The 23,912-nt window shown below is 65.5% G+C and overlaps 4 protein-coding genes across 5 annotated transcripts; 2 read left to right on the top strand and 2 right to left on the bottom strand.

Annotated features, from left to right (window-relative positions):
• Positions 1-184: 184 nt before the first annotated feature.
• On the top strand, positions 185-8,110 carry CHLRE_02g144006v5 (uncharacterized protein). Its single transcript, XM_043060267.1, has 14 exons — positions 185-1,401; positions 1,752-1,889; positions 2,263-2,345; positions 2,680-2,770; positions 2,958-3,011; positions 3,397-3,741; positions 4,063-4,116; positions 4,384-4,971; positions 5,161-5,261; positions 5,493-5,580; positions 5,881-5,934; positions 6,206-6,345; positions 6,945-7,284; positions 7,529-8,110. Exons 1-14 carry the CDS (start codon positions 346-348, stop codon positions 7,907-7,909), a joined length of 3,513 nt encoding a protein of 1,170 aa, XP_042927765.1. The 5' UTR covers positions 185-345; the 3' UTR covers positions 7,910-8,110.
• A 4-nt stretch (positions 8,111-8,114) lies between these two features.
• CHLRE_02g144005v5 (uncharacterized protein) lies at positions 8,115-14,294 on the bottom strand. Its single transcript, XM_043060266.1, has 14 exons — positions 14,069-14,294; positions 13,605-13,659; positions 13,013-13,079; positions 12,740-12,761; positions 12,434-12,476; positions 12,147-12,178; positions 11,766-11,857; positions 11,521-11,568; positions 10,955-11,098; positions 10,434-10,561; positions 10,108-10,166; positions 9,627-9,724; positions 9,404-9,432; positions 8,115-8,919 (listed from the first exon to the last, which is right to left on the bottom strand). The coding sequence occupies exons 1-14, from the start codon at positions 14,187-14,189 to the stop codon at positions 8,856-8,858; spliced, it is 1,002 nt and encodes a 333-aa protein (XP_042927764.1). The 5' UTR covers positions 14,190-14,294; the 3' UTR covers positions 8,115-8,855.
• A 52-nt stretch (positions 14,295-14,346) lies between these two features.
• On the bottom strand, positions 14,347-18,094 carry CHLRE_02g144004v5 (uncharacterized protein). Its single transcript, XM_043060265.1, has 4 exons — positions 17,603-18,094; positions 16,894-17,367; positions 15,955-16,622; positions 14,347-15,749 (listed from the first exon to the last, which is right to left on the bottom strand). Exons 1-4 carry the CDS (start codon positions 17,715-17,717, stop codon positions 15,363-15,365), a joined length of 1,644 nt encoding a protein of 547 aa, XP_042927763.1. The 5' UTR covers positions 17,718-18,094; the 3' UTR covers positions 14,347-15,362.
• Positions 18,095-18,214: 120 nt separating this feature from the next.
• On the top strand, positions 18,215-23,910 carry CHLRE_02g144002v5 (uncharacterized protein). 2 transcript variants are annotated; one of them, XM_043060264.1, is made up of 11 exons: positions 18,215-18,442; positions 18,819-19,041; positions 19,361-19,554; positions 19,849-19,935; positions 20,161-20,357; positions 20,596-20,684; positions 21,259-21,414; positions 21,649-21,761; positions 22,129-22,334; positions 22,581-22,909; positions 23,146-23,910. In XM_043060264.1, the coding sequence occupies exons 1-11, from the start codon at positions 18,336-18,338 to the stop codon at positions 23,449-23,451; spliced, it is 2,007 nt and encodes a 668-aa protein (XP_042927762.1). In that variant the 5' UTR covers positions 18,215-18,335; the 3' UTR covers positions 23,452-23,910. The 2 variants fall into 2 exon arrangements, with proteins under 2 accessions (XP_042927762.1, XP_042927761.1); XM_043060263.1 differs by having other exon boundaries at positions 21,649-21,812.
• The last annotated feature ends 2 nt before the right edge of the window (positions 23,911-23,912 follow it).

The following is a 23,912-nucleotide window of genomic DNA, read 5'->3' as shown; positions in this document are numbered from 1 at the left end:
GGAACCGGTGTTGCCCGCAGCGGCGCAGGACGCGCCCGCGAGAGGCAAGGCGAGAGGCACGAACGCGCAGGGCACGGCGCAGGGTTTCGTGCCCGCCGCTGATGTATGGCTGCCAACTTGAAGCCTCGGATGTCAATAGATAGTTACACTCACCAATACTGGCACTGTGGCCTGATTGCAACCTCTTCTTCAAACGAGCGCGGAATCGCGCCCAAGAACCAGAACCCCAACGTCGCGTAGGACAGCTATACTGCTTGCAAGCCGAGCTAAATAGGACGAGAATGACTCTGTCTTTATAAGTATCTACATCGCGCCCGTCCCCTGCTCAGTCGACTTACGCAAGCGATGCCTCGCTCGCAGACGCTCGGAACGGCGCTGCTGCAGCTTGCGGCGTGCGAGTGCAGCGCAGGGGCGTCAACATCAGCCCCTGGGCGACTTTCACAACAGACGGGCCTCTCGGCCTTTCGGCGAGCGTTTGCGCGGGATGATGCCTGCGCCCAGGCCGTCGTGGCCTCCGCCAGCGCTGATGCTGTCACCAGCACCCCGGCCCCCACCGGAGCTCAGGTCCCCAGAACTGTTGGCTGCGGCCCTGAATCTCTCAGCTCAGCTAGCGTTGAGCTTCGGCTGCTGAGCCTGGCCGGTGCTGGCGGCAGCAGCCATGCCAGCAGCAGCGGCAGTGTGCCGTACCCGTTTGGCCCGGGGCGCAGCGGCGGGGCCACTGGCACGGAGGGCGGAGGGGTGGGCAGTGGGTGGCAGCAGCTGCAGGACCAGGGGGAGCAGGGGGAGCAGGGGCGACGGCGGGGCACGGCCGTGCGTGGCAGTAGCCCGCACCTCTTCCGCCAGCACCACCCGCACCACCCGCACCTGACTAGCCTCCACGACCTACACCACCACCGCCACCTTCACCGCGGCGGCAGTAGAACCAGCTCCACTGGCGGCAGTAGCACCAGCTCCACTAGCACCCCCAGCACCCCCAGCAGCAGTAGCAGCTATGACCGCAGGCCTCCGGGTTACTCCCCGCCCTCCGGCTTCGCCCACTTCGCCACCGTCACCGCCGCCCCCACAGCTTCCATGGTCGCCGCCGCCACCTCCGCCGCCGCCGCGTCATCAGCACAAGACAACGGCCACAGCAGCGGCCACGGCAGTAGCGGCCTCGGCAGTAGCAGTCTCGGTAGCGGTAGTGGTGGCAGTGGTGGTGGGGGAGGTGGAGGAGGTGGTAGCAATCATGTCGGCGGCGGCTGGCGGGGCCGAGGCGGCGGCGGCGGCGGCGGCGGCGGCGGCGGCGGCGCCCAGCGGCACGTGCCGCCACGGGGCTCGCCGCGCTCGGGCAGCGGTCTGCAGCTGCAGCACCTGTGTGTGCAGGAGATCCTGGGCCGGGCGCGCATGAGCACCGTGTTCGAGGTGCGCGTGGTGGGGGCATTACGTCCGTGTGTGTCCATGTGTGTGTGTGTGCGTGTGTGTGTGTGTGTGTGTGTTAAAGAGCACAAGGAAAACGTTGCGCAAAGACAGTGTATGCGATGCAGCAAAGCGACGGTTTGTGTGTGTGTGTGTGTGTGTGTGTGTGTGTGTGTGTGTGTGTGTGTGTGTGTGTGTGTGTGTGTGTGTGTGTGTGTGTGTGTGTGTGTGCAGCCTTGTTACCTCCCACACACACACATGCACCACAACCGCACATCGCCCCACCCGCACTCCCCCCCCGCACACACGCCTCCCACGCCACCCGCACACACACCCGCACACACACACCCCTGCAGGTGATTGTGATCCTGTCCGACGGGCGCACGCTGGAGCCCAACGGCGGCGTGACTGCCGCCGAGCTGCAGCTGCACAGCCGCGACCTGTCGCTGTTCGCGGCGGACAGCCGGCTCAGCCCGCAGAGAGCCACCATAGCGGTGGGGAGGAGGGAGGGGAGGGAGGGGGAGGGTTTGTAGATACCAAACGAAACCGAACCTAATGCAGTAGGGGGCAACGGGGAGAGGGGAGAGGTGGTGCAGAGGGGAGAGGGGGGGCAGAGGGGAGAGGGGGCAGAGGGGAGGTTGTTTTCAGCGTTTGAGTGTGAGTTCGGCTCTCATGCCTCATGGGGCTCGCCCTAAGCTGCAGCCGCAACGCGGTTGTGCACACACACACACCTCACTCTCGCCCTCATACACACACACACACACACACGCGCGTACACATGCCCTCATCCACAGACACACACACATATACCCACAGACACACACGCCCTCATCCACACACTCTCTCTGTCTCCCTCTCTCCACACAGGCCCGCGGCGACCGCATCCTGTTCCGCACCGAGGCCATAAAGGCCGTCATCGAGAGGGACCGCGTCACACTCATAAAGAACAGGTGTGTATGTGTGTGCGTGTGGGGGGTGTTTGACACCGTTCCCAGAGAACAGGTGTGTGGGGGGAAGGGGGGGGGGGGTAACTTTCCGAGAAGCCAGAGACGCGAGGGGGCAAGTGGAGGGTGGAGGGCAGTCAAGGCGGGGCGGGGCGGGCCGGCGGGGTGGTGGGAGCGGGGTGGTGGGTGCGAGGTGGTGGGAGACGGGCAATGGGCGCAGTGCGGTCCAGGCCTTGTCACGGCCCGATGTTGCACCCATCAACACACAAACCACATAACCCCGCCGCAATCCCCCCCCCCCTCCTCCCCCATCTCCTCCCCCATCTCCTCCCCCCCCCAGGCGTGACCGTGACTTCCACGACATCATCAAGCCCATGACGCTGGTCATTGAGGCGCAGCCGCACGTGCCCTTCGAGCAGTCCGTGCTGGAGGTGGGGCAGCGGGGAGGTGGGGGGGGGAGGGAGGGAGGGAGGGAGGTGGGGGAGAGGGCGAGGGAGAGGATTGTTGGAGGGGTGGGCACGAGGGGTGGGTGGGATATGTGCAGAGCTGCCTCACACGCCTTCGCATGTGCCTGCGAAATACACACACGCACACACCTTCACCCTTTCACGCCGACAGGTGCTGCTGCACGTGACACTGCTGTACTTCGAGCGCCGCCGGGCCCACATCGAGGTGTGCGTGTGTGTGGTGTATGTGCGTGTGTGTGTGTGTGTGTGTGTGTGTGTGTGTGTGCATTTGTGCGCTTGAGTGAAGGGCGTGTGTGTGCGTGTGTAGGGAGGTTGCGTGTGTGTATGTGTGTGCGTGTGCGTGTCTGCGTGTGCGTGTCTGCGTGTGTGCGTGTGTGTGTCAACAGGGGGACATACGCGGCTGTGTGAGTGGCTTCCCCATAAGCCGTTGGCTCCCCCGTATGCCGACGGCGGCAGCGGCAACGTGTACACCGGTGGCACGGATTCCCATGACTCCCACCCTCGTTGACTATCGTGTACATCCACCCCTCCAATGCGTGTGTGTGTGTTAAAGAGCACAAGGAAAACATGTGTGTGCGGCACTGCAACAGTGGATGGTGGAGCGCATTGTGGGCGGCTCGCGGGCCTCTCCGGCCTGGGAGGTGGCGGCGCACGGCGGCGCAGACGACGGCGCCGGCGGCGGCGGCGGCCCCGGCGGCGGCGGTGACGACGGGCCGGGCAGCAGCAGCGACGGCGGCGGCAACGGAAACGGCTATGGTTACGGTTACGGGCCGTTGGGCGCGGCGGTTGGCAGCGTGGGCAACCTGATTCGGCCGGGGGGTTTGCGGCGGCTGCTGGGGTGGTGGCAGGCTCGGGCGCAGGGCACGCTGGGTGCGGGCGACCCATTCGGCGGCATTGGCGAGTCCACCGTGCAGCAGTTCGCGCCGCTGGAGAAGGCGAGTGTGAACATTTGTTTGTGTGGTGGAAGCCGTGTCTTTGCGCGTGTGCGTTTTGTGTGTGTGTGCGTTTTGTGTGTGTGTGTGTGTGTGTGTGTGTGTGTGTGTGTTTAGGGTGCGTGTGTGTTCAGGGAGGCGGCAATACCGCACTAGGGCAGTGGGGTAGTTGGATAGTAGGGACATCATTCCGGGGATGTGGGGCCGGCAACCAAAGGCCGGCGTCACATGGGCACGTGTGTACCTGGCTCCACGGGGTCCCACACGCGGCGGCTGTACCCCCCCCTCACACACACCCCCACCCACACACCCCATGACACGCAGGTGCTGACGTCTGTGCTCAATGACGCGCGGGAGACGTGCGACGCGCTCAAAAAGGTGCGCGCGAGCTGGGCAGTGGCTCCCCCACAGAGCTTACACGCGTCTGCCTGTGTGCCTGCCTTACCGGTACTTGCCTGTCTAGCCCCCCTCCCCGACACACACCCACACACACAACACAACACACGCTCACACACACACGCACACACACACACACACACACACACACACACACACACGCGCGCTCACACACAAACACAAGCCCCCAACACACACACACACACACACACACACGCGCGCGCAACCCCCCTACACACACACGCACAGTTCCTGGAGGACGACTCGGAGGCCCTGGGCTCGCTGCTGCTGTCCCTCCCCGCGCCCCTGTACGGCGGCGGCCCGGGGGGGCTGTACGGCGGCGGCGGTCCGGGGGGCGGCGGCGGGTATTACACGCCGCTGCTGTGCCCCACTGGTCAGCCCCAGGAGTTCACACTGGGCACCTGCGACTTCGCCACGTCAGACCAGTACCGCGTGCCCGGCAGTAGTAGCGGCGGTGGCAGTAGCAGTAGCGGCGGCAGTAGCAGTAGCGGCGGCAGTAGCAGCGGGAGTGGCAGTGGCGGGAGTGGGGCGGGTGTGGGCAAGGCGCAGCAGCAGACGGTGGCCACGCCCGCAGCCGGCGCGGCCGCTTCTGTCTCCTACCCCTTTTCCTACTCGCCCGCTTCGTCGTCGCCTGCGTCTACATCGTCGACAACCGCCGCGGCCGCGTCCTTCCCCCCCTCCATGGTCGGTGGCGGCGGCGGCGCCGCGGCGGCGGCGGCGGCTGGTGGCGGCGGCGTACGGCGGGTCGTGGGCGTTACGGTGCCGCCCATTGGCAGCCAGGACCCTGTGGCGAGGAGGGAGGCGGCGCGTAAGGAGGTGCGTCCGGCACGGGAGGGATTGTAGATACCAGCCCAAACTTAACTGGACTAAGGGGTTGGGGGCGGGATTTGCACCACCCCATACATGTAATTTGACGCCGCTCCAACACCCCTACCTCTCCTCACCCATTCCCATCACCCACTCCCATCTCACCCACAACCTCTCCACCCCCTGCCTCCTGCTCAGGCTCTTGAGAACGCGGGCCGCATCCTTGAGGCTTACCTGCGCGAGGTGGAGTCCATCGTGGGAGCCCTGCTGGAGACGGAGGACTACCTGGAGAGCACACGGTGGGGGGCCGGGGGGGGGGGGGGGCAGGGGGGGGGGGGGAGGGGACAAGGGGGGGAGGGGAGGGGTGGAAAGTATGGGGGGGGGGGGGTAATCAGTAATGAATCCCCAGATCAGCTTCTTGTCCTTCAATCTCTCCCCCTCCTCTCCCTCCTCCCCCCACGCCTTCACTTCTTGAATGATCATGAATGTAACCCCCTGCCCTCCTCCCCCTCTCCCCCCTTCCCCGCCAGCGAGACGTACCGCATGCAGCTGGACTCGAGCCGCAACCACATCATACTGGTCAACCTGTGGATCAGCGTGGCAAGCCTGTCCATGATGGTGGGCGGGGGGGGGCGGACTTTGGGTGGGGGGTGTAGATACCAGCCCAAACTAAACACAATCCAATGCAATAGAGCGAGGAGGAGAGCGTGGCCGATGCTTGACAACGGAGACACGCGACAATAGTCCCCATCCCCGAATGGGGGGAGGGGATGGGAGGATGAGGGGGGATAGGGGCGCGGGGGGGGGGGGGGCGGCCTCCTGCTCACCCCATTCCACGCATCAATGCGCATACACACATTCACATACTTGTCTTTGTTCACCCACACCCAAACACTGTCTTACAACCTGCACATGCAGATGGCAACCATGCCCTCGTCATTCTTCGGAATGAACGTGCAGACCGGCTGGGAGGTGAGGCGGAGGGGGAGATGAAGGGGAGGGGGAGAGGAAGGGAGCCGGGGGCGGGGGCCGGGGCGGGGGCAGGGCCAGGGGCGGGGGCGGGGAAAAGGGAGAAGGGGGCGGGGGCGGGAGCGGGTCAGAGGATCCGGATTCACCAAGGGTCGTTTCATGCTCTCACGCATGCCTGCTCCTCCCATGTCACCCCACCCCACTCCAGCCTCAACCCCCGCCCACAAACTCACACACGCCCCAACCTCAACCCCCGCCGCCCCCCCCCCCCCAGGAGGCCCCCGGCGCCTTCCGCTCCATCCTGACCGGCTCCGTGTTCCTGGCCGCTGCCTCCTACCCGGTGTTCATGTGGGCATTCACCAGTCGCGCCATGAGGCAGAGCCGCCGTGACGCAGCCAACATCGCGGCACTGCGGTGAGCGGCCGGATTGGAGGCGGGGAGGAGATGGGGGAGAGGGAGGAGGGGGAGAGGGAGGGGGGTTGGTGGAGGGGTGGGGGTGGGGCTTGAACACTGCCAGCGGCCGGGCGCTGTAGCATGACAGGTGGGTACAACCCAGGCGCAACCCAGGTACAAGCCAAGCATAAAAGGATTCTCTGCCAACCCCTTCAACCATAACCTACTACTGTACTCACACCTCTTCGCTTGCTCCCCTCCTGCGTGCTCGACGGGCCCGGGCTTGGGTTGATGAGCTCCTGTACTGCTTTTCCGGTTCATGGGCTCCGGAATGAAGTATTGCCTCCCCCCTCATCCCGCTGCCCCTCCCTCTTGTCCTGCACTCCTGCCCGCCCCCTCCAACCATCACCGCCACACCGCTTGCCTAGTGTGGTCGTGCGTCCGCGTGTCCCTGGTTCCTTGTTGGGCATGGTGAAAACTGAAAACAATACCTCCCCCGTCTGCCCCGTTCCCCCTCTTCCTCCCCCCTCCCCGACTGCGCGACTGTTTCCTTACGGGATTGGTTCAGAGCTTACCCCCTCCTCTCCCTCCTCCTCCCTCCTCCCCCCCCACACACGCAGCACGTTCCTGATGCAGCACAGCGACGACCTGGAGCCCATCGCCCACGCCATGAAGGCCGTGTTCGCCGAGGCGGCACACACGCACGGTCACGGACACGGGCATACACACGGACACGGCAGCAGTCAGCACGGTGGTGGCAGCGGCGGCGGCGGGGCCGTTGGGTTTCTGCTGGGCGGTGGGCCCGGCAGCGGTACGGGCGCTGACGCGGCGGCGGCGGGTGTGGCGGCGGGTGTGGGCCGCGACGCGTTCCGTCGCGGCATGCGGCGGCACCTGCCGCGCCACGTGGCGTTGACCAACGCGCAGCTGGACTTCCTGTTTGACCACGTTGACCGGGACAAGGCACGTGCGGGAGGGCGGGGGGTCTGGGTTGGCGGGGTGGGGGGTTTTGCAGGGGCACGGCGGGATGGGGTGCGGGGCTCGTGCCGGGTACCTCCGGCGGGCAGGCGTAGAAGGCTGGAATGTGTGGCATCATCTCCCTTGAGGTGTGACACACCCCATCTGACAGCCCCCGAAAGTCCCCAAACAACACATTGCGACCTGGGCCGCTGTGTCGCCTGCCTCCTGCCCCCCATGTCTTATTCAGGACGGTGTGGTGACGGAGGTGGAGGCGACCATGCGCAGCAGCCGCAGCTACGCATACCGCGACGCGCCCGCCGGAACCGGCGGCGGCGGCGGCGGTTTCGGATCTGGATCCCACAGCAGCAACGGTTCGTACGGTTACGGCAGCTACAACAACATCTACGGCGGCGGCGGTGGCGGCGGCGCGGGCGGCGACGGCGGGCGGGTGCGGGCCAGGTCGCGGCGGCTGGATGGCGCTGATGACGCGGGTGGTGGCAGTGACGTGGGCAGTGACGGCGAGCCGCTGGTGGTGGTGGAGGCGGAGCTGTGGGAGCAGCAGCAGCGGCGGGAGGGGCGGGAGGGGCGGGAGGGGCGGCGGCGGGCGGGGCAGCAGCAGGACCAGTAGGGAGAGGGGGGAGGGGGAGAAGGAGAGGGAGGAGGGGGAAGGAGAGGGAGGAAGGCGGCAGGAGTGCCAGAGGGCCCGGTGGTGGTGGGTGGCGGGGGTGAGGTGGGCTGTGCAGCACCTGTGAACGTGTTGCTCTGGGGTGCTGTGCGCTTATGCTTGGAGGATGAAGAGCTGTGCTCAGGATGGAGAGCAGACCGAGCTGTGCTCCTGGGTCGCTTTACAGGGAATGGGGGTGGGCGGGACTTGAGTGTCGGCCAAGCTGCCGGCAGGTTGTGCGGGTACCGTGTCTGTAAGCGTATTCACGTAGATGCGCCGCACACCGACACACACCGACACACACGTGCCGACACGGACACAGCCGGCGGGGACACGGACACGCCGCTTGCCACTGGGCCACAGCACCACTGCCCACACCACCACTGCGCACAGCCAGCCTGTGGGCAGCACCTCAGCAGCCTACACAATCACACACGCATGCACCCGGGTGTCGCACGCGCGTCTCACATCTCCGCGGCATCTTCGCCGCCCATCCGAGAAGCCACCCAGCCCCAACCCTGCACGTGCCCATCAGACACCTTGTGCCTGCCATGTCCCCCCCTACCTTACTCCTCCCCCAACCACCCTCCGCCTGCCCAAGTGCCCAGTGGTCAATTCGCATGACTGCATGTCAACGCAGCCGCACACCGCTGGCTTGGCCATCTTCGTGATGCATGACATCTCAAAATCTTCGTCCCTCAAAAGATTTCTTCGCACGCCGCGGCGCACCCGCACTAATTGCTGTGCAGCCCGCACACTCAGCACACGCACGCATGCAGACGGCATCCCGGTAATCACAGGTGGGCGGCCGCCTTCTCTTGTCCAGCACTCCATCTCCATCTGCCAGACTGCCGCTGTCGACACCCCGCCGGCCCCACACGTGCCCCTACACCTGCCCCTACACCTGCACCTACACGTCCCGCGGCGCCAGGCGGAACAGCTGCAGCCGCGGCAGCAGCGCGTCCAGCGCGTACCTGCGGGCGTGTGTGGACGTGTGTGTGTGTGTGTGTGTGTGTGTGGACTTGGGAGTGTGTGGACTTGGCAGTGTGTATGTGTGTGTGTGTGTGTGTGTGTGTGGACTTGGGACTGTGTGTGTGTGTGTGTGTGTGTGTGTGTGTGTGTGTGGACGTGGGAGAGTGTGTGTGGACGTGGGAGTGTGTGTGTGTGTGTGTGTGTGTGTGGACGTGGGTGTGTGTGTGTGGCTTGGGATGAGGCTTCCGGTGCCGGCGAGGGGTATGGGGTGCCGGCGGGGGGCACAGGGTGCCTTATCAGCAGTGTTGGTGCGGCCGCACGTACGGTATGAAGTAGAGCCGGCGGGGCAGCGGGGGGCAGCGGGGCGCTCTGCGCCATCTAGTGGCCAACCCCCCCTACGTGGCAAGCAAAGCACCACAACACCAACACTCACACCAATTCCAATCCCAACCCCAACACCGACACACAAGCCCCCGGCGGACTCACGCTTTGTGGAAGTTGGTGGTCGGGTGGATCTGCGGGGTGGCGCACGCGTGTGTGTGTGTGTGTGTGTGTGTGGGGGGGGGGGGTTGTTACATTCACGCGGGCGGCATCGCATACACTGTCTTTGCGCTTTGGTTTCCTTGTGCTCCATAAGACAACCCTCTACACACACACACAGCCACACAACCCTACACACTCTCTCTCTCTCTCGCTCTCTCCCCCCCACCTCGTCGTAGAAGGCGTAGTCGTTGGGGTCGGTGCAGATGCGGTCGGCCAGGCCGGGCGTGATGCGCATGGAGGAGTCCGGGTTGGTGAAGCAAGACCCTGCACACACCCGCGTGCGCAGGCACAGCGGTGCGGTGCGGCACAGCAGCAGCGCGTTTGGAAAGGACAAGGGAAGGGTAGGCACTGCAGCATGCGACTGCGCAAGCAGATGTGCGTATGTTCACATGTGTGTGTGTGTGTGTTCGTGTGTGTGTGCGTGTGTGTGTGTGTGTGTGAGAGAGAGCAGGAATGAGCATGCTGCTTTGCGCGGTGCGGCAATCATCAGTTCTCAGTTCCATGCACCTGGTTGCGACCCCAGGACGCAACAGGGTCAGACTCGGCGTTTGCGGAGCAACCCCCAGTCCCCTCTACTCGGCATTGTACAATGCTAAACCCCTCCGCTCCCCTCCCTCCCCTCCCTGCCCCCCTCCTCTGCCACTCACTGTCGCCCATGTATTTGAAGGCCGGGCGGACGGCGGGCGCGATGCGGCCGATCCACTTGCTGCAGTGCGTGCGTGTGTGTGTGTGGGGGGGGGGTAGGAGGGTGTGTGTGTGGGGGGAGGGGGGTCGGGTTTGAGGGGGCGTGGCGTGTGGGGTTGCAGGATCCAGCAGGCTAAGTCGGGGTGAAGGGCGATGCACGGTCACCAGCTACGTAGCGGCTATGCAGTCTTGCTTGTTCTGGTGGCGTCTCCTGTTGCTCAGTGAGTACGGCGAGACCACCACCCTCCCTCCATCGGCCCCCCATCCCCCGCCCCCATCCCGCCCCCACCTGTCCCCCAGCAGGTACACGTGCGCCCCCGCGGCGGGGCTGCCCGCCGGCGCCGCATCCAGCTGCGCGTTCACCGCCGCCATCGCCTGCACCAGAGCGGCGTCCACCGCGTCCACCAGCTGGGCCACCTGTGTGTGTGTGTGTGTGTGTGTGTGTGTGTGTGTGTGTGTGTGTGTGTGTGCGGTGGTGGTGATTGTGGTTGTGGTGGTGGTGGAGGTGGTGGTGCGCATGCGGGCGACGCGCGGGTGTCCGTCGGGACCATGTGTGTCAGTGCCAGTGTCAGTGATGCGCGGCACGTTCGCGGCAAGTGTGCTGCCCGCTGGCACGAGCCATCAAGTGGCGATGGCCGTGGCGGTGGCGGCGGAAAGCACCAGTCCCTCAAGGAAAGCACCAGGCGGAGGGGCCTCGACACACACGCACACTGGCCTACACATACACACACAGGCATACACATACACACACGCATGCACACACACATGCACACACACACACATGGGCTACACACACACGCACGCACTCACGCTGGGCCGCAGGAAGTCGGGCACCAGCGGCGCCACCTGCACTGGCGACTGCGGCAGCAACACCACCTCGCGCACGCCGGAGGCCGCCAGCGCTCCCACGTGCTGCGACAGGCAGGTGGCCAGGCTGGACACGATCTGCCGGCCCTGTGTGCGTGTGTACGTGATGGTGTGTGTGAGAGTTACAGTCATGATTATTTCATAAGTGAAGGCGTAGCCAGGGAAGGCAGGGGGCGTGTGAGGGTTGGGAGTGGGCGCGGAAACGATTGTAAGAGGGGTGGGGAGTGTGGGAGTGGGCGTGTTGCGGTGAGCGGGTAAACACACGTGTGGGGGTGAGGGTGTGGGGGCGACTGACACGCATGGCTGCGAGCGTCTGGGGGTGGTCGTGCGAGCGTGCGCCAGGCATGCTACGGACGGTCCCCCAAGCCCAGCACGAGCCTGTCAGGATACGGTGGACACGGCGCCTTGAGCAGCCAACCCCACCATCACCACCACCACCACACACACATACACACACACACATACACACACACACACACACACACACACACACACACCGCCTCACTCACCGCGGTGGCAGCGTCAACACCCGACGTCAGCGCGCGCGACAGCGCCACCTGTGTGCGTGGTCGTGATCGAGATTGTGTGCTTTTGCAATCAAGCGAGGTGTGGTAGCGGTTTGGATGGTAAGAAACCCCATCTCCACACAACGCGCCAATATCAATGTCAATGCCAAGGTCAATACCAATGTCTATGTCTATGCCAATGCCAATGCCAATGCCAATGTCAAAGTCGCAGCACCGCAACGGCTCACGGTGATGTCGTTGGCGGCGAACCAGCTGACGGAGATGCGGCGGGTGTACTTTGTGGTGGGCACCTTGCCGCGAGCCAGGTCAGCGAGGAAGTCTGCGGGGCCGTGGGAGTACGGTAGTGCGGGATTCAGGAGGTGTGTGTTGGGTGGCTGCCTGGGTCGTGTGGGCTTGGGTGCATCGTGGGAATGGTCGGTAACGCGGGTTCCACCCATTGGAAACCCTCCGCAGAATGCACTTGCGGAGCTGGGGCCAAGCCCACACACACACACACACACACACACACACACACACACACACACACACACGGGCTTTCGTTTTTTAACACACACACACACACACACACACACACACACACACACACACACACACACACGCAAACTCACTCCCAGTCTGGTTGACGGCGTCCCGGGCATACCTGCGCCGCCACCACATCAGCACATCCGCACCGGCAGCAGCATGGGGTCACCAAACATACACAGGCGCCGGACGTGCAAAGCAACACATACTGCACGGTTGCCAGCGGTGCAAGGCAGGCCGGGGTGCAAGGAGGCAGGAGCGCAAGGAGGCAGCGGTGCAAGGCAGGCCGGGGTGCAAGGAGGCGTGGGCGCAAGGAGGCAGCGGTGCAAGGCAGGGGTGCAAGGAGGCAGGGGTGCCACCGCTGCGTACTCACGGGTAGCGGGTGTTGTTCAGGTTGAAGCTGCAAGCAACACCGCCTGCACGCACACACGCACACACACGCACACCAGGAATGTGGCTGGGTGTCGCATGACGGGGGCGGCGCCCCGCTGGACACCAGCGGCGCCACCAGCCCAATGCAGCCCAATACACCCACACCACCAGCACCACCAACACCCCCAGCACCGCCAGCACCGCAGGACCGCCAGGACCGCACTACTGCGTAACCCCCCGCCTCGCCGGCGCCGCCGCCGGCGCCGCCGCCGCCCCTGCAAGGCACGGCCAGGCCACGGATCCGCACCTCCGGTCGCATAGTTGAAGATCTGCGACGTGGTTGCAAACAGGGGGCGGGGCGGCGGGCTGTCAGGCGCTCCGAAGGGGGCGGCACGCGACACGCGCGCTTCAAGTCCGCCGCGGCCTTCCCGCCACCTCCACGCTCCACTGCTCGTGCCCCTGACCCTGGCCATCCATGCACCCAGCCTCGCCGCACCGTACCCACTTGAGGCTCGTCACGCACGGCTCACAGCATTCCTTTCCCCCTGCCCGCGCCCCTGCGCCCCTCCCCCGCCCCCACCTGCACTTTGTGCTTGGCGCTGAGCGACTGGTTCAAGTAGTCGACCCAGTTGGGCCCGTTGGTGAACCTGTACGGGATGAGGGTGTGGAGGGGGTGGGAGGGGGAGGCAGCGGGCGCGCGGCATACAGGGGTGGGCTGGGTGGAGCGGGACGTGGCCGTTGAGTTGGCCGGCATGCGGTGCGGTGGGAGAGGTGGGAGCGATTAGGTGGGAGAGAGAGAGCGAGTGGGGGCGGGCAGTGGGACCGAGTAGGGGTGGGTAGTGGGAGAGGTGGGAGCAGGTAGGGGCGGGTAGCGGTAGAGGTGGGAGCGAGTAGGGGCGGGTAGTGGGAGAGGTGGGAAGGGGGTCGGCCGCAAGCGCGCCAGGCAGCCAGCAGCAGCAGGTAGGCGGGTGCCGCACGCCTGACGCTGCAAGGATCTGCGCCAGGCTGGCAAGACCTTTGCAAGCACAAAGCCGCCATGGCCTTGCCCACAAAGCAGCTCGACTGGAGCACATACGTGTTGCGAACCCCGTAGCGACCCCGTGCCGCCACAGCATGTAAGGTACACGCGCACGCCGAAGAGGAAGCCCGCCGCTGCCCGCCGTCCCTCCTACCTGCCCTTGTAGTAGATCAGCGGGTCCGGCACGCCGCCATCGCGGAAGACGTTGCCTGCGCAGGGGAGACGCGAGGACCGGAAAGGGCAGCGGGGCTGATGGGTACGTGGGCAGGGTCGGGCCGGGGACGCGAAGGCCGCGGAGGTGCAGCGAAGGTGGCGCAGTGTGCGAGAGGGTGTCCCCGGCGAAGGCGGGGGTCACATCCTGACAACCTCATCGATAAGGTCGCGAGACAGACGCAGATGTGCACTTATCAAAGCAGCATTATGCTTTGTGCCAGGTTGCAACTAACGCATGCCATTCGCGCCATCGCTTAGTGGCGCGGTCAGGAGCAAGCCGAGCCATACGTGATGTAGATCATGGCAAAAGCATGAGAGCCTCAAGATTCCCGAATCGGTGGCTCAGCTCGGAACCGGATGAAATCTCCAGCTAACAACTCCTCGCTCCAGCTAACGAGAACTCGCCTGTATCGGTCACGCTGTCTCCAAAGATAACATACTGGTACACCGTCTTGTCCGCTGCGTGAGCTGCTGACAAGAGCAGTGCAAATGCGCACACCGCGACAACTATGTTTGCGCGATACATCCTCAAACACGGTTATATGTCTTAAAACGGGCAATGTTCAAGCTTCGCAATTTGTTCGAGTGAGTATATGCAGGTGGGACCATGCAAAGCTCACACCTCCCTTCTTGCGCGAAGTAAGCCCTGGTGCGAATTGGACAATCGGTAACAAGATGTGTCGAGCTACCCAGGATTACATCATAGGCGCAAAACTGAGCGCACACCACATCAACCGTCGACACAGCCATCCACACGCTCGACTCAAACTCTTACTGCAATAGGAGCCGCGCTCAGACACCCGGAAAGCGCTGCTGGCACACAAACAAATAGTCTTCATCCTATTGCGCACGAGGGCCTGCCTCGTCACGAACGGCCAGGCAACCAGTAGAACTGGGCTACCTGTCCATCCACAATGAAACTCCGACCTGCCCCACGGCCCCGCAAGCAATTAGAATGCCACCAATAACCCATCAACATTGAAAATCAAAAGCATTTGAGGGGTCTCTGGCACGCTGCCGTTCTCGTTTCACTCAATCCTCATCACATGCAGCCATGACCGAGGCCCCGACCCGGAGCGCTCAGGCAAGTCGCTGTGGAATATTTCAGCATCATGATGCCACTCGCATACTTTCAGCATCATGATGCCACTCGCATACTGCCGCATAAAGTATGGCATGCGGTCTCGCCTGGATGCACACACAGCGCCCGGCTCTCGAGTCTCTCGCATGTGCGTGCGAGTGTGATGTGCGATGCGTGCTGCTACTTGGACGAAGCTACTAGCGTTGACAAGAAAGTGGGTTGTTTGCCTCTCGTGCAAAAAGTGGGCACCCCGCCACCTTTCCCCTATAGCCGGCGTCGGTTTGTACAGGTAGGCAGCGCCAGCCTGACATGTCCCCGAACAGTACCACACACCCTGCCACGCTATGCTCGCCACCAAAGACCTACCGTAGACACAACACCGGCAGGTCCCAACCTGCACGCCAGCGCCGCTTCTCGGGCGGCGCCGTGCTCTCCTCCTCCACGTGGCCTTGCCTTCCCCCTCCGCTACGCCTACTCCCTTCTTGAAACGCCGCATCCATACGGCCATCCCATCCCCACCAGCTTTGGGATATATAGATCGGGCATGTACACACGACTGTCCACCACGCACCCCATCACCCCTCGATCAATCGCTGCCCTACCCCGCTGCATTATGCCTCACCGCTGCCATCCGCCCCACTCCGCAAAGCCCCTCGCAATGCCCAGCAGGTGCGCGCGGCTGGTCGGGTGCACGCCGTCAAAGAACACGTGTGTGGCGGGGGCGGCGCAGCGGGAGCTGGGGGCCGCAGTCAGCGCCTCCGCAGCCAGCACGGCAGACACAGAGCCGGCGTCCGCGTCTGGTCCGTTGTCGACATCAATATGGGTGCCATGGGTGGTGTTGATGCTGGTGGTGTTGGTCTTCAGGACCTTAGTGAAGCTGCTGCTGCGTGCGGCGGAGGAGCGGTTTAATGGGGCGCCGGCCTGCTGCTGGCGGCGGGCGGCGCCGCTCGTGGCACTGCTGCCGCCGGCGGCGGCGCCGGCTTGTGCCTGCGGGGGCGCCTGCTGCTGTGGGGGCAAGTGGGGGCAGCGGCAGTAGTGGGTCAGCAGCAGCAGGGCGCCCGCGCGCGGCCCGCGGCATGGCAATGAGCCGATGTGTCCCGACCGCACCACACCGTACCATCCCTCCTGCCTTGACGGAGCAATGGTGATGCCGGACCTTCCCTCCCTCCCTCCCTCCCTCCCACACCCACCCACCACACACACCTCTCACCTCTGGGCTGTAATCATCCTCGCGCAGGCACGGCTCCTGCGGGTGTGTGAAGCCCAGCTCAGCGGCCCGAGCCAGCGCGGCCGCCACCCCGGCATGCAGGTCGTAGCTCTCAAGGCTCAGCACCCGCCGCTGGCCCTGCTGCTGCCCGCCTTCAGCTCCCGCGCCACTGCTACTGCCACTGCCGCTGCTATTGGTGCTACTGCCGCTGCTGCCTGCGGCTGCGCCATAGCGCTCCCTCAGCGGCGCCAGGCTGGGCTTAATGGCGGCGTTCACCGCCGCCACCGCCGCCGCCACCGCGGGCCGGTCCTGATCAGGCACCGCCGGCGCCGACTCCACGGGCGCCAGGCTCCAAACCACTACCCGGTCCCGGCGGTACGGCTGCTGTCCGTCTGCGTCGCCGCCGCCGGCACCATTGCTCTTGCCGCTGTTGCCGCTGTTGCTGCTGTTGCTGCTGTTCCCACTACTGATGGCGCCAGCAGGCGCGGCTGTGTGCGCCGCCGTCGTTGTGGCGGGTGTCGTTGCTGTTGATGTTGTTGTGGTCAGCCCGGCCAGCAGGCGCTGCAGGGCGGCGGTGCGGCAGGCGGTGGTGTTGGCCACGGCCGCCGCCACGGCGCCGCCGGAGGGGTCGGACCAGGCGGCGGGGGCCAGACCCAGCAGGTCGTTGTGGCCTGTGTGTGTGTGTGTGTGGGGTGGGGGGGGGGAGTGGGGGGAGTGCGTTTGTGTGTGTATGGGGGACGGGCTGAGGAAATGTGTATGGCCGAGTGTGGAAAGGGTGTGCAATGTGGGCGGGGGTGCACACGGGAGGTGGGTTGGTCTCGTCGGTTGTTCAAAGGGGAGCGCCCTGGCAGCCGTAGGAGCGCCTTTTCAGTCCCGACGAGTGAATCCCTCTTGCGCTCTCTCAGAGGCAAGCACACACGTCGTGTGCATGCCGCCGCCCACCTGTAAACACCACAAAGACGCGGTCGCCGGCCCCCACGCCGGCGCCGGCTGCCGGTTGGCCAGCGGCGGCGGCAGTGGTCGTGTTTGTGGCGGTGGCGGCGGCGGCAGTGCTGGGCTGTGAGGTGGCTGGGGTAGAGGTGGTGGTGGTGGTGGTGGGTCTGGCGTCGGCGCCTGGCCGGCCCTCGAGGAAGCTGCGCACCTGCGTGTCTAGGTCGGGCACCTGGCGGGACAGCCCCTGCCCCGCACACGCCGTGGCGCCGCCGTACGCGAACACCCGCACCACCACCTCCCGCCGCCCGGTGACTGTACTGCTACTGCCGCGGCTACTGCCGCTACTGTTGCTAGTGCCGTTATTGCCGCCGCCGCTGAGAATGGCGGCTAAGTGGTCGACCCAGATGGGGCCGTCGGAGAAGCGGCCTCTGAAATAGACGTCGGGGTTGGGCACCATGCCGTGTGTGGCAGAAAAGACGTTGCCTGCAAAGACAAGGAAATATTTGGGGGGATTGTTGGGTGGATGGGTAAGGGGTGGAGGCTTGGGTGGGGAGAGGGGAGGCAGCAAGGGAGAGGGATGAAAGGGCGGCTCAGGTCGACGGCAGGGTTGGCGATGAGTAATGGCAGGGGCGTGGCCGCGTGGCGCCCATCCTCGCCCGTCAACCCCTGTCCACTATGTCCAGTTGACACACGCTGAGACCCCTAGCAGGCTCCTTACCGGTGTCAGACAAGGAGTCGCCGAACACGACCAGCGTAATTGGCGGGAGCTGTTGAGCCGCGGAAGCAGCAGGCGCAGGAGGTCGCCCGGAAGATGTCCGAGATGGATTGTCCATTAGACGCCAGCCGCTAGCGCCCATTGCAGCGCAAAGAGTCGCGATGACTATAAGTACTATAGAGCGCTTACAGGAGGTCGCCATTGGGTCTGGAATGCGCGCCCTGCAGGCTGCAGCCGCGCCGGCCGGTTACGGCGCACCGTGTCGCTTTGACTTCTGGTCTAACGACGTTTGACGTCGTGACTGGCGGGCTTGCCTGTCAAACAGTGGCTGTATATGATACATGCTCAAGATTCGCTGGCTGATGACCTTCTATCGACACGGCGAGCCGGCGAGCGTCGTGCGCTCGCGCCCGCGATCGCCCTTGGATCCGGCAGGCCGGTATGGTTTTGCACACCTTGTACGCCTTGTTTGGCTTTGTAATAGAGCTGAATTATATGGCGTCTGTCCTGCGGGACCTTAACTCCAGCCTTTGCGCGAGGAACGTGCATTTCAGACGGGCTCGCTCTCTGTCCGCATTAAGCAATACATATTACATATTCGGCCATCAATTTTGTATAAACAGACTTCCTTGCTAGGATTAAGTTGACGGCGCGGATTCTTGCTTGCATTGGCGCCTCGCCCTGGCTTCGGGTTGTGCGCTTATAGTATCTCCTCAACTATGGTGATTGGGCATCCATGCAGCCTGCCGACCGCGTGGCCCTCCACAGGCCGCGCTCAGGCACTCGCGTGTGGCCCACCCGCAGCGTTCGCATCCCTTGCGCCTCGCCGCCTCGGCACCAGCCGTGAGGGGCTGCCCCGAGTGCCTCACGCGGCCTCTCCATTCTTGACTCCCACAAATGCCGCCGCCGCTTCTGCTGCCGCTGCTGCTACTGCCGCGGGGACGCAAACACCCTGCGGGCCAGCAGGCGCCTGGGCGCGCCCACGCCACAACGGCACGCCAGCGGCACGGTCACCGACCGGCAGCGGCCCAGCACACCCGTCGCCACACCCCCACCCCCACCTCCAACTCCTTCGGCCGCTGAGCTGCCTGGCGTCCTCATCCGCCCAAACGCCAGCCCCCGCCGCGGCGGCGGCGGCGAGTCCCGCCGCGCCCGAACCACGCCACGCTAGTAGTAGCGACCCCTGCACCAGCAGCACTGGCTCTGACGCCCTTTCCAGGCCCACCTCCTCCCCCTCCCCCTCCCCCTCCACCTCCTCCTCCACGCCTCCCGAGGTCATCGCCGCCCGCATCGCCGCCTCCCGCGCCCGCCGCGCCACCCGCGTGTCGTACCACTGCCCCGCCTGCTCCATCTCCGCCGCCACCCCCGCCAACATCGCCCGCCACGTGGCGCGATGCTGCCCCGACGTCACCACGCAGCCAGACCGACACCACTGGGAGCGGGTGGGTGTGTGGGTGGGTGGGTGGGTGGGTGTGGGTGGGTGGGTGGGAGGGAATGTGTGTGTGTGTGTAGAATGTGTGGGAATGTGCGGTTGTGCGAGTACGACTGGGGTCGTGACTGGGGTAGGGGCAAGGGGGCAGTCTGTGGGCGGTATGACCGCGGCGGATGATGGTGGAGCGAGTTGCAGTGGGCTGACTCAGGAGTGGCCGGATTCACTCCTTGCCCCGGGGCCACTTGCCAACCCACACCCCACCACCACCCACCGAACAAGTCCCTTGACTCCCTTTCCCCGCATACTGCCCCCCACCATCACCATCACAGCTGGAGAGCCTGCCGCGCGGTGACCCGCTGGCGCAGCCCCCGCCCGCCACCTGGGCTACTGCCGCTGCTGCTGCTACTGCTACTGCCGCTGCTGCTACTGCCTCCACGCAGCACGAGCTGGTGGTGGCGCTGCTGCTGTCGGCGGGGGCGCGGGAGCAGGCGCTGCGGCGGCGGGTGCTGACCACCGTCTTCTGGTGTGTGTGTGTGGGTGTGTGTGTGTGTGTGCGTGTGTGTTTGGGTGTGTTTGGGTGTGCACATGTGTGTTTGGGCGGTCAGTGTAGGAGCCACGAGGCTCCATTGATGGGTGGCTGCATGTGTTGATTACGGAGAAGGGCGAAGTGCCTCTGCTCCCGCGCGGTGCATGTCCGCCTGCCGCGTGTATCTTACCCACCTGGTGCCCTCCACCACCTCACCCCCCACACGCCACACATACACAACCCACACACGCCTCACACACACGCACCCCCCCCCCCCCCACACACACACAGGTCTGGCCCGCTCGACCCCGACACTGGGCTGCCTGCGCGGCTGAGTCCGGAAGCGGCGGCAGCGGCACTGGGACTGCCCCCGACCAGGTGGGTGCGTGGGTGGGTGCGTGGGTGGGTGGGTGCGTGGGTGGGTGGGTGGGTGGGTGGATAGGGGTCCTACGGCTTGGTGAGTACTGCCAAGCTCCCTGTCAGGTACCCTACCCCACTACAGCAATATGCCACCACATGCCGGTGCTGCATGGCCGCTTAACCTGCTACTGCCACTGCCGCAACTGCTGCTACTGCCGCCACATACACGCACGCACCACGCAGGGCGGCGTCACTGCTACAGCGAGCCATGGCCGCGGTGCCGCTGGTGGCGGACGAGCTCGGCAGTAGCAGCAGTGGCGGCAGTAGCAGCAGCGGCAGTAGCAGCGGCTGCGAGCTGGAGGTGGTGTGGGAGGACGCCGACTTCCTGGCCGTCAACAAGCCGGTGGGGCACCACACAGCGCCCATACACCGCTTCGCGGGTGCGAGGAGGGGATCGGGCGTGGGGTGTGAGGGTGCGGCTGGGTAGAGGCCGGGTGCATGGATCTTGTGGCGTGTGGCTTGGAAGGGAAGGTGCCGAGGAGGGAGGCCAATGCACAGGAGCGCTGGTGCGTGGTGGCTCGTGGTGTTCACGACCGGTCCCCCCGCCCCCGTAGGCACTTTGTACTTGTGACCCAATCACGCCGTCCTCCACATGAACGGCTAACCCCCCTTCCTCAGGCGGCTCCGTGGTCAACCAGGTCATTGGCTACCTCAACCGGGGCCGGGGCGGCCGCAGGAGCTCGGCGCAGGAGGAGGGCGCGCCGCAGGTGGGGCGTGTGTGGGGGCGCGTGTGTGTCGCCTGTGTGTCACTAGGCAGTGACAGTTGTGAGGCGCTGGCTGCATCTGCAGAAACACGCTCACACACACGCTCACGCTCATGCACGCTTTGCGTTTCCCATTCCTCGTGTTCCCACACACACACTCGCGCACACACACATGCTCACATCCCCCCTCGAGGTTAGAGTAGCGGGGGTTGCGCGATTTCCGGTTGGTAAGACCGCACCGCAGCAGGTATGCGAGGTAACTTCAGGTAACATCCGTAAACCGTCGCTTTACTGCATCACATACACAGTCTTTGCGCAATGTTTTCCTTGTGCTATTTAACACATGCTCACACACACACACGCACACACACACGCGCGCACACACACACGCTCTCTCACACACACACACACACACACACACACACACACACACACACACACACACACACGCACACACACACATGCGCGCACACACACACGCTCACACACACACACACACACACACACACACACACACACACACACACACACGCTCACACACACACACACACACACACGCAAACACACACACACACAGGTGACGCTTCTGTCGGGTCCCGGCCTGGGCCCGCCGGGCTCGCCGCCGTGGGGCTACGTGCCCGAGCTGATGCCGCCGCCGCCGCCCTTCAGCCTGCAGGCGGCAGGCGGCGGCGAGGGCGAGGGCGCCATCGGGCCGCAGGCGTGGGAGGCGCAGGTGCGCAATGCCCCTCCTCCCCGCACACACGCGCCTGTGTGTGTATGTGTTAAATGTTGGCGTGCGTGTGTGACCGTGTCTGCTGCTGCTGTCCCAAGAACTCTCCTGGACGGCAATCCACACCGCCCCTCCTCCCCGCCCTTCTCCCCACCCTCCTCCCCGACCTCCTCCTCCTCCTCCTCCTCCTCCTCCTCCTCCTCTTGCACCACCACTGCCGCCCTCTCACACTCGCAGCCGCCGCCCCAGCTGGAGCCCTACGTGCTCCACCGCCTGGACATGAACACCAGCGGCCTGCTGCTGCTGGCCAAGAGGCCGCAGGTGGTGCCGGGGCTGCACAGGCAGTTCAGGTGGGGGTGGGGGCTGGGGGTGGGGGTGCCGGGGCTACACAGGCAGTTCAGGTGGGGGGGCCGGGGGTGGGGTGGCGGTAGGGGGCTGGGGGTAGGGGTTGGGGTTGGGGGTGGGTGGGGGTGGCGGTGGGGCTGGGGGTAGGGGTGGGGTCAGAGGGGGGGGGGCTGCTGGGGCTTGCTGCGCATGGGGGAGGGCGGTTGTGAGCCTCGGGTTGGGTGTGTCTGCACTCGCACAGCCGCAGCGCCTCTCGGTCGGGTCGGGTCGGGTCGGGGCGTGTTGCACAGGGCCTATGGCTACCCCACCGCGCACCCCCGCCCCCACCTCCCACCATCTCCCACCACCTTCACACCAACAACAAACCCGCAGGGAGCGCACGCTCTCCAAGTTCTACCTGGCCGCTGCAGTGGGGCTGCCAGGCAGTGCCGCCTCGCGCGCCACAGGCCGCTTCCCGGCACCCGCGGGCGGCGCTGATGCGGCGGGCGGCGGCGGCGGCGGTGGCTGTAGGTTCCACGTGGATGCGCCCATTGACCGGCACCCGCACATGGCTGTGGCACGTGTGGTGGCGGACACGGGTGAGGGGAGAGGGCTATGGAGGCGTGGGGTGGTGTGTGGAGTGTGGAGGGTGCTAAAGGCGTGTGGGGCCGGGTGTGGGTCACGAGGGGTGGCGGGCCTGGGTGCAGGCTGGGGCGTCGGCGCCGCCCCAGATTCACATACACACGCACAGGACCTTCCCTTGTGCTTTCCTGGCACGCCGCCCCCCCTCCACCCCGCCCGCATGACGCCTCTCCCTCCCATCATCCCTCCCTCACGCCCCAAAGGCAAGGAGGCGTCCACCTCCTTCGCAGTCCTGGACAGCAACCCCCACGCAGACGTGGGGCCCGGCGGCGGCGGCGCACCCGGACTGCTCTTCTCCGACTTTGGCCGCGCCTCGGCAGCTGCCCACGGCGGCAGTAGCACATACCCCATCAGTGGCAGTAGCAACGGCAGTAGCACCGCGGCTGCTGCTGCTGCTGCCGCCGGCGCCGCCATCCCCCGCGGCGCGTCTCTGGTGGTGTGTGCGCCGCACTCGGGCCGCACGCACCAGATCCGTGTGCACCTGGCGGCGGTGGGGCACCCCATCGTGGGCGACGACATCTACGGCGTCACGGTGAGCGGCCGGGGGGACGGCTGGGGGCGTGGCTGGGGACTGATGAAAGAGGCAGGGGGCGGCATGGGGCGGCTGGGGACTGATGAAAGAGGCGGCTTGTGCTGGGAGGGTGTGGGTTTGTGATCTAGCTGCGTGCGTGTGTTTGCTTGAGCCCCCCCCCCATCCCAGCGATTCCGTGACGAGGATTGGGACTGGTGCAAACAACCGCACACGCCTGCACACACACACGCACGCAGGGCCCCTGGCTGTCTCGCCAAGCCCTGCACGCCGCCGCGCTGCGCTTCACGCACCCGCTCACCGGCCGCGCCGTCGCGCTGTCCGCGCCCCTGCACGCCGACATGGCCGCCTGCCTGCGAGCGCTGGGGCTGGCGGCGCCGCCGGATGTGGCGGCGCTGGCGGAGGAGTGGGCGACGGCGCTGGCGCCGCCGCAGCGGCCGCAGGGCAGGAGCCCGGGAGGCGGGGGCGGAGGTGGTGGTGGTGGTGGTGGTGGTGGTGGTGGTGGTGGTAGTGGTGGGAGGCGGACGCGGCAGAGGACGGAGTGATCCGGCGTGGTGCTGGTGTATTGCAGCTCGTCGTGATAGATGGCTGCCGTATTGTTTTGGGGGGTGTGATGTCGTGGGGGTGGGGCTGTGTGAGGTGGGCGGCCGATGCGGACGGTGCGGCCGGCGCGGCTTGTGGCATGGGCGTGTGCTGCTGGCGGTGTGTGAGCGCGGAGGCCGGGGCTGCTCATGAGAGTGATTGAACTGATTGATGACTGGAGAGGTGCTGGCGCTGCTGCTGCGCTGCTAACAGCGGCTTTGCCTCTGAGGGCGACCCCGAGTGACAGCTCAAGGCGAGAATGGCACGCACTCGCAGTTGCGCAACACCTCGCAGATGAAGGTCCGCATGGACGGCGTGCGAGTGTCATGGAGGCGACGTGGAAACCAGAGACGTGAGGACCGGAGACATGTGCTGCCGCGCAGCGTCCCGGGAAGGGTGTACTGTATTCCGCAGACCCATCCAC

This window comes from Chlamydomonas reinhardtii, chromosome 2, assembly GCF_000002595.2.
Source record: "Chlamydomonas reinhardtii strain CC-503 cw92 mt+ chromosome 2, whole genome shotgun sequence".
Taxonomy (NCBI): Eukaryota; Viridiplantae; Chlorophyta; class Chlorophyceae; order Chlamydomonadales; family Chlamydomonadaceae; genus Chlamydomonas; species Chlamydomonas reinhardtii.
Note: the sequence above shows the minus strand (reverse complement) of the source record. Positions and strands in the feature narration are given on the sequence as shown.

Coding starts and splice junctions, on each gene's coding strand:
- CHLRE_02g144005v5 (XM_043060266.1), bottom strand. CDS start 14,189: ATGTATCGCGCAAACATAGTTGTCGCGGTGTGCGCATTTGCACTGCTC. Junction 13,660..14,068: donor AGACAGCGTGACCGATACAG/GCGAGTTCTCGT, acceptor TCCCCTGCGCAG/GCAACGTCTTCCGCGATGGC. Junction 13,080..13,604: donor CTGATCTACTACAAGGGCAG/GTAGGAGGGACG, acceptor CATCCCGTACAG/GTTCACCAACGGGCCCAACT.
- CHLRE_02g144002v5 (XM_043060263.1), top strand. CDS start 18,336: ATGCAGCCTGCCGACCGCGTGGCCCTCCACAGGCCGCGCTCAGGCACT. Junction 19,042..19,360: donor ACCGACACCACTGGGAGCGG/GTGGGTGTGTGG, acceptor TCACCATCACAG/CTGGAGAGCCTGCCGCGCGG. Junction 22,910..23,145: donor ACGACATCTACGGCGTCACG/GTGAGCGGCCGG, acceptor ACACGCACGCAG/GGCCCCTGGCTGTCTCGCCA.
- CHLRE_02g144006v5 (XM_043060267.1), top strand. CDS start 346: ATGCCTCGCTCGCAGACGCTCGGAACGGCGCTGCTGCAGCTTGCGGCG. Junction 1,890..2,262: donor CGCAGAGAGCCACCATAGCG/GTGGGGAGGAGG, acceptor CTCTCCACACAG/GCCCGCGGCGACCGCATCCT. Junction 4,117..4,383: donor CGTGCGACGCGCTCAAAAAG/GTGCGCGCGAGC, acceptor ACACACGCACAG/TTCCTGGAGGACGACTCGGA.
- CHLRE_02g144004v5 (XM_043060265.1), bottom strand. CDS start 17,717: ATGGACAATCCATCTCGGACATCTTCCGGGCGACCTCCTGCGCCTGCT. Junction 16,623..16,893: donor CGTCTTTGTGGTGTTTACAG/GTGGGCGGCGGC, acceptor ACACACACACAG/GCCACAACGACCTGCTGGGT. Junction 15,750..15,954: donor AGGATGATTACAGCCCAGAG/GTGAGAGGTGTG, acceptor TTGCCCCCACAG/CAGCAGGCGCCCCCGCAGGC.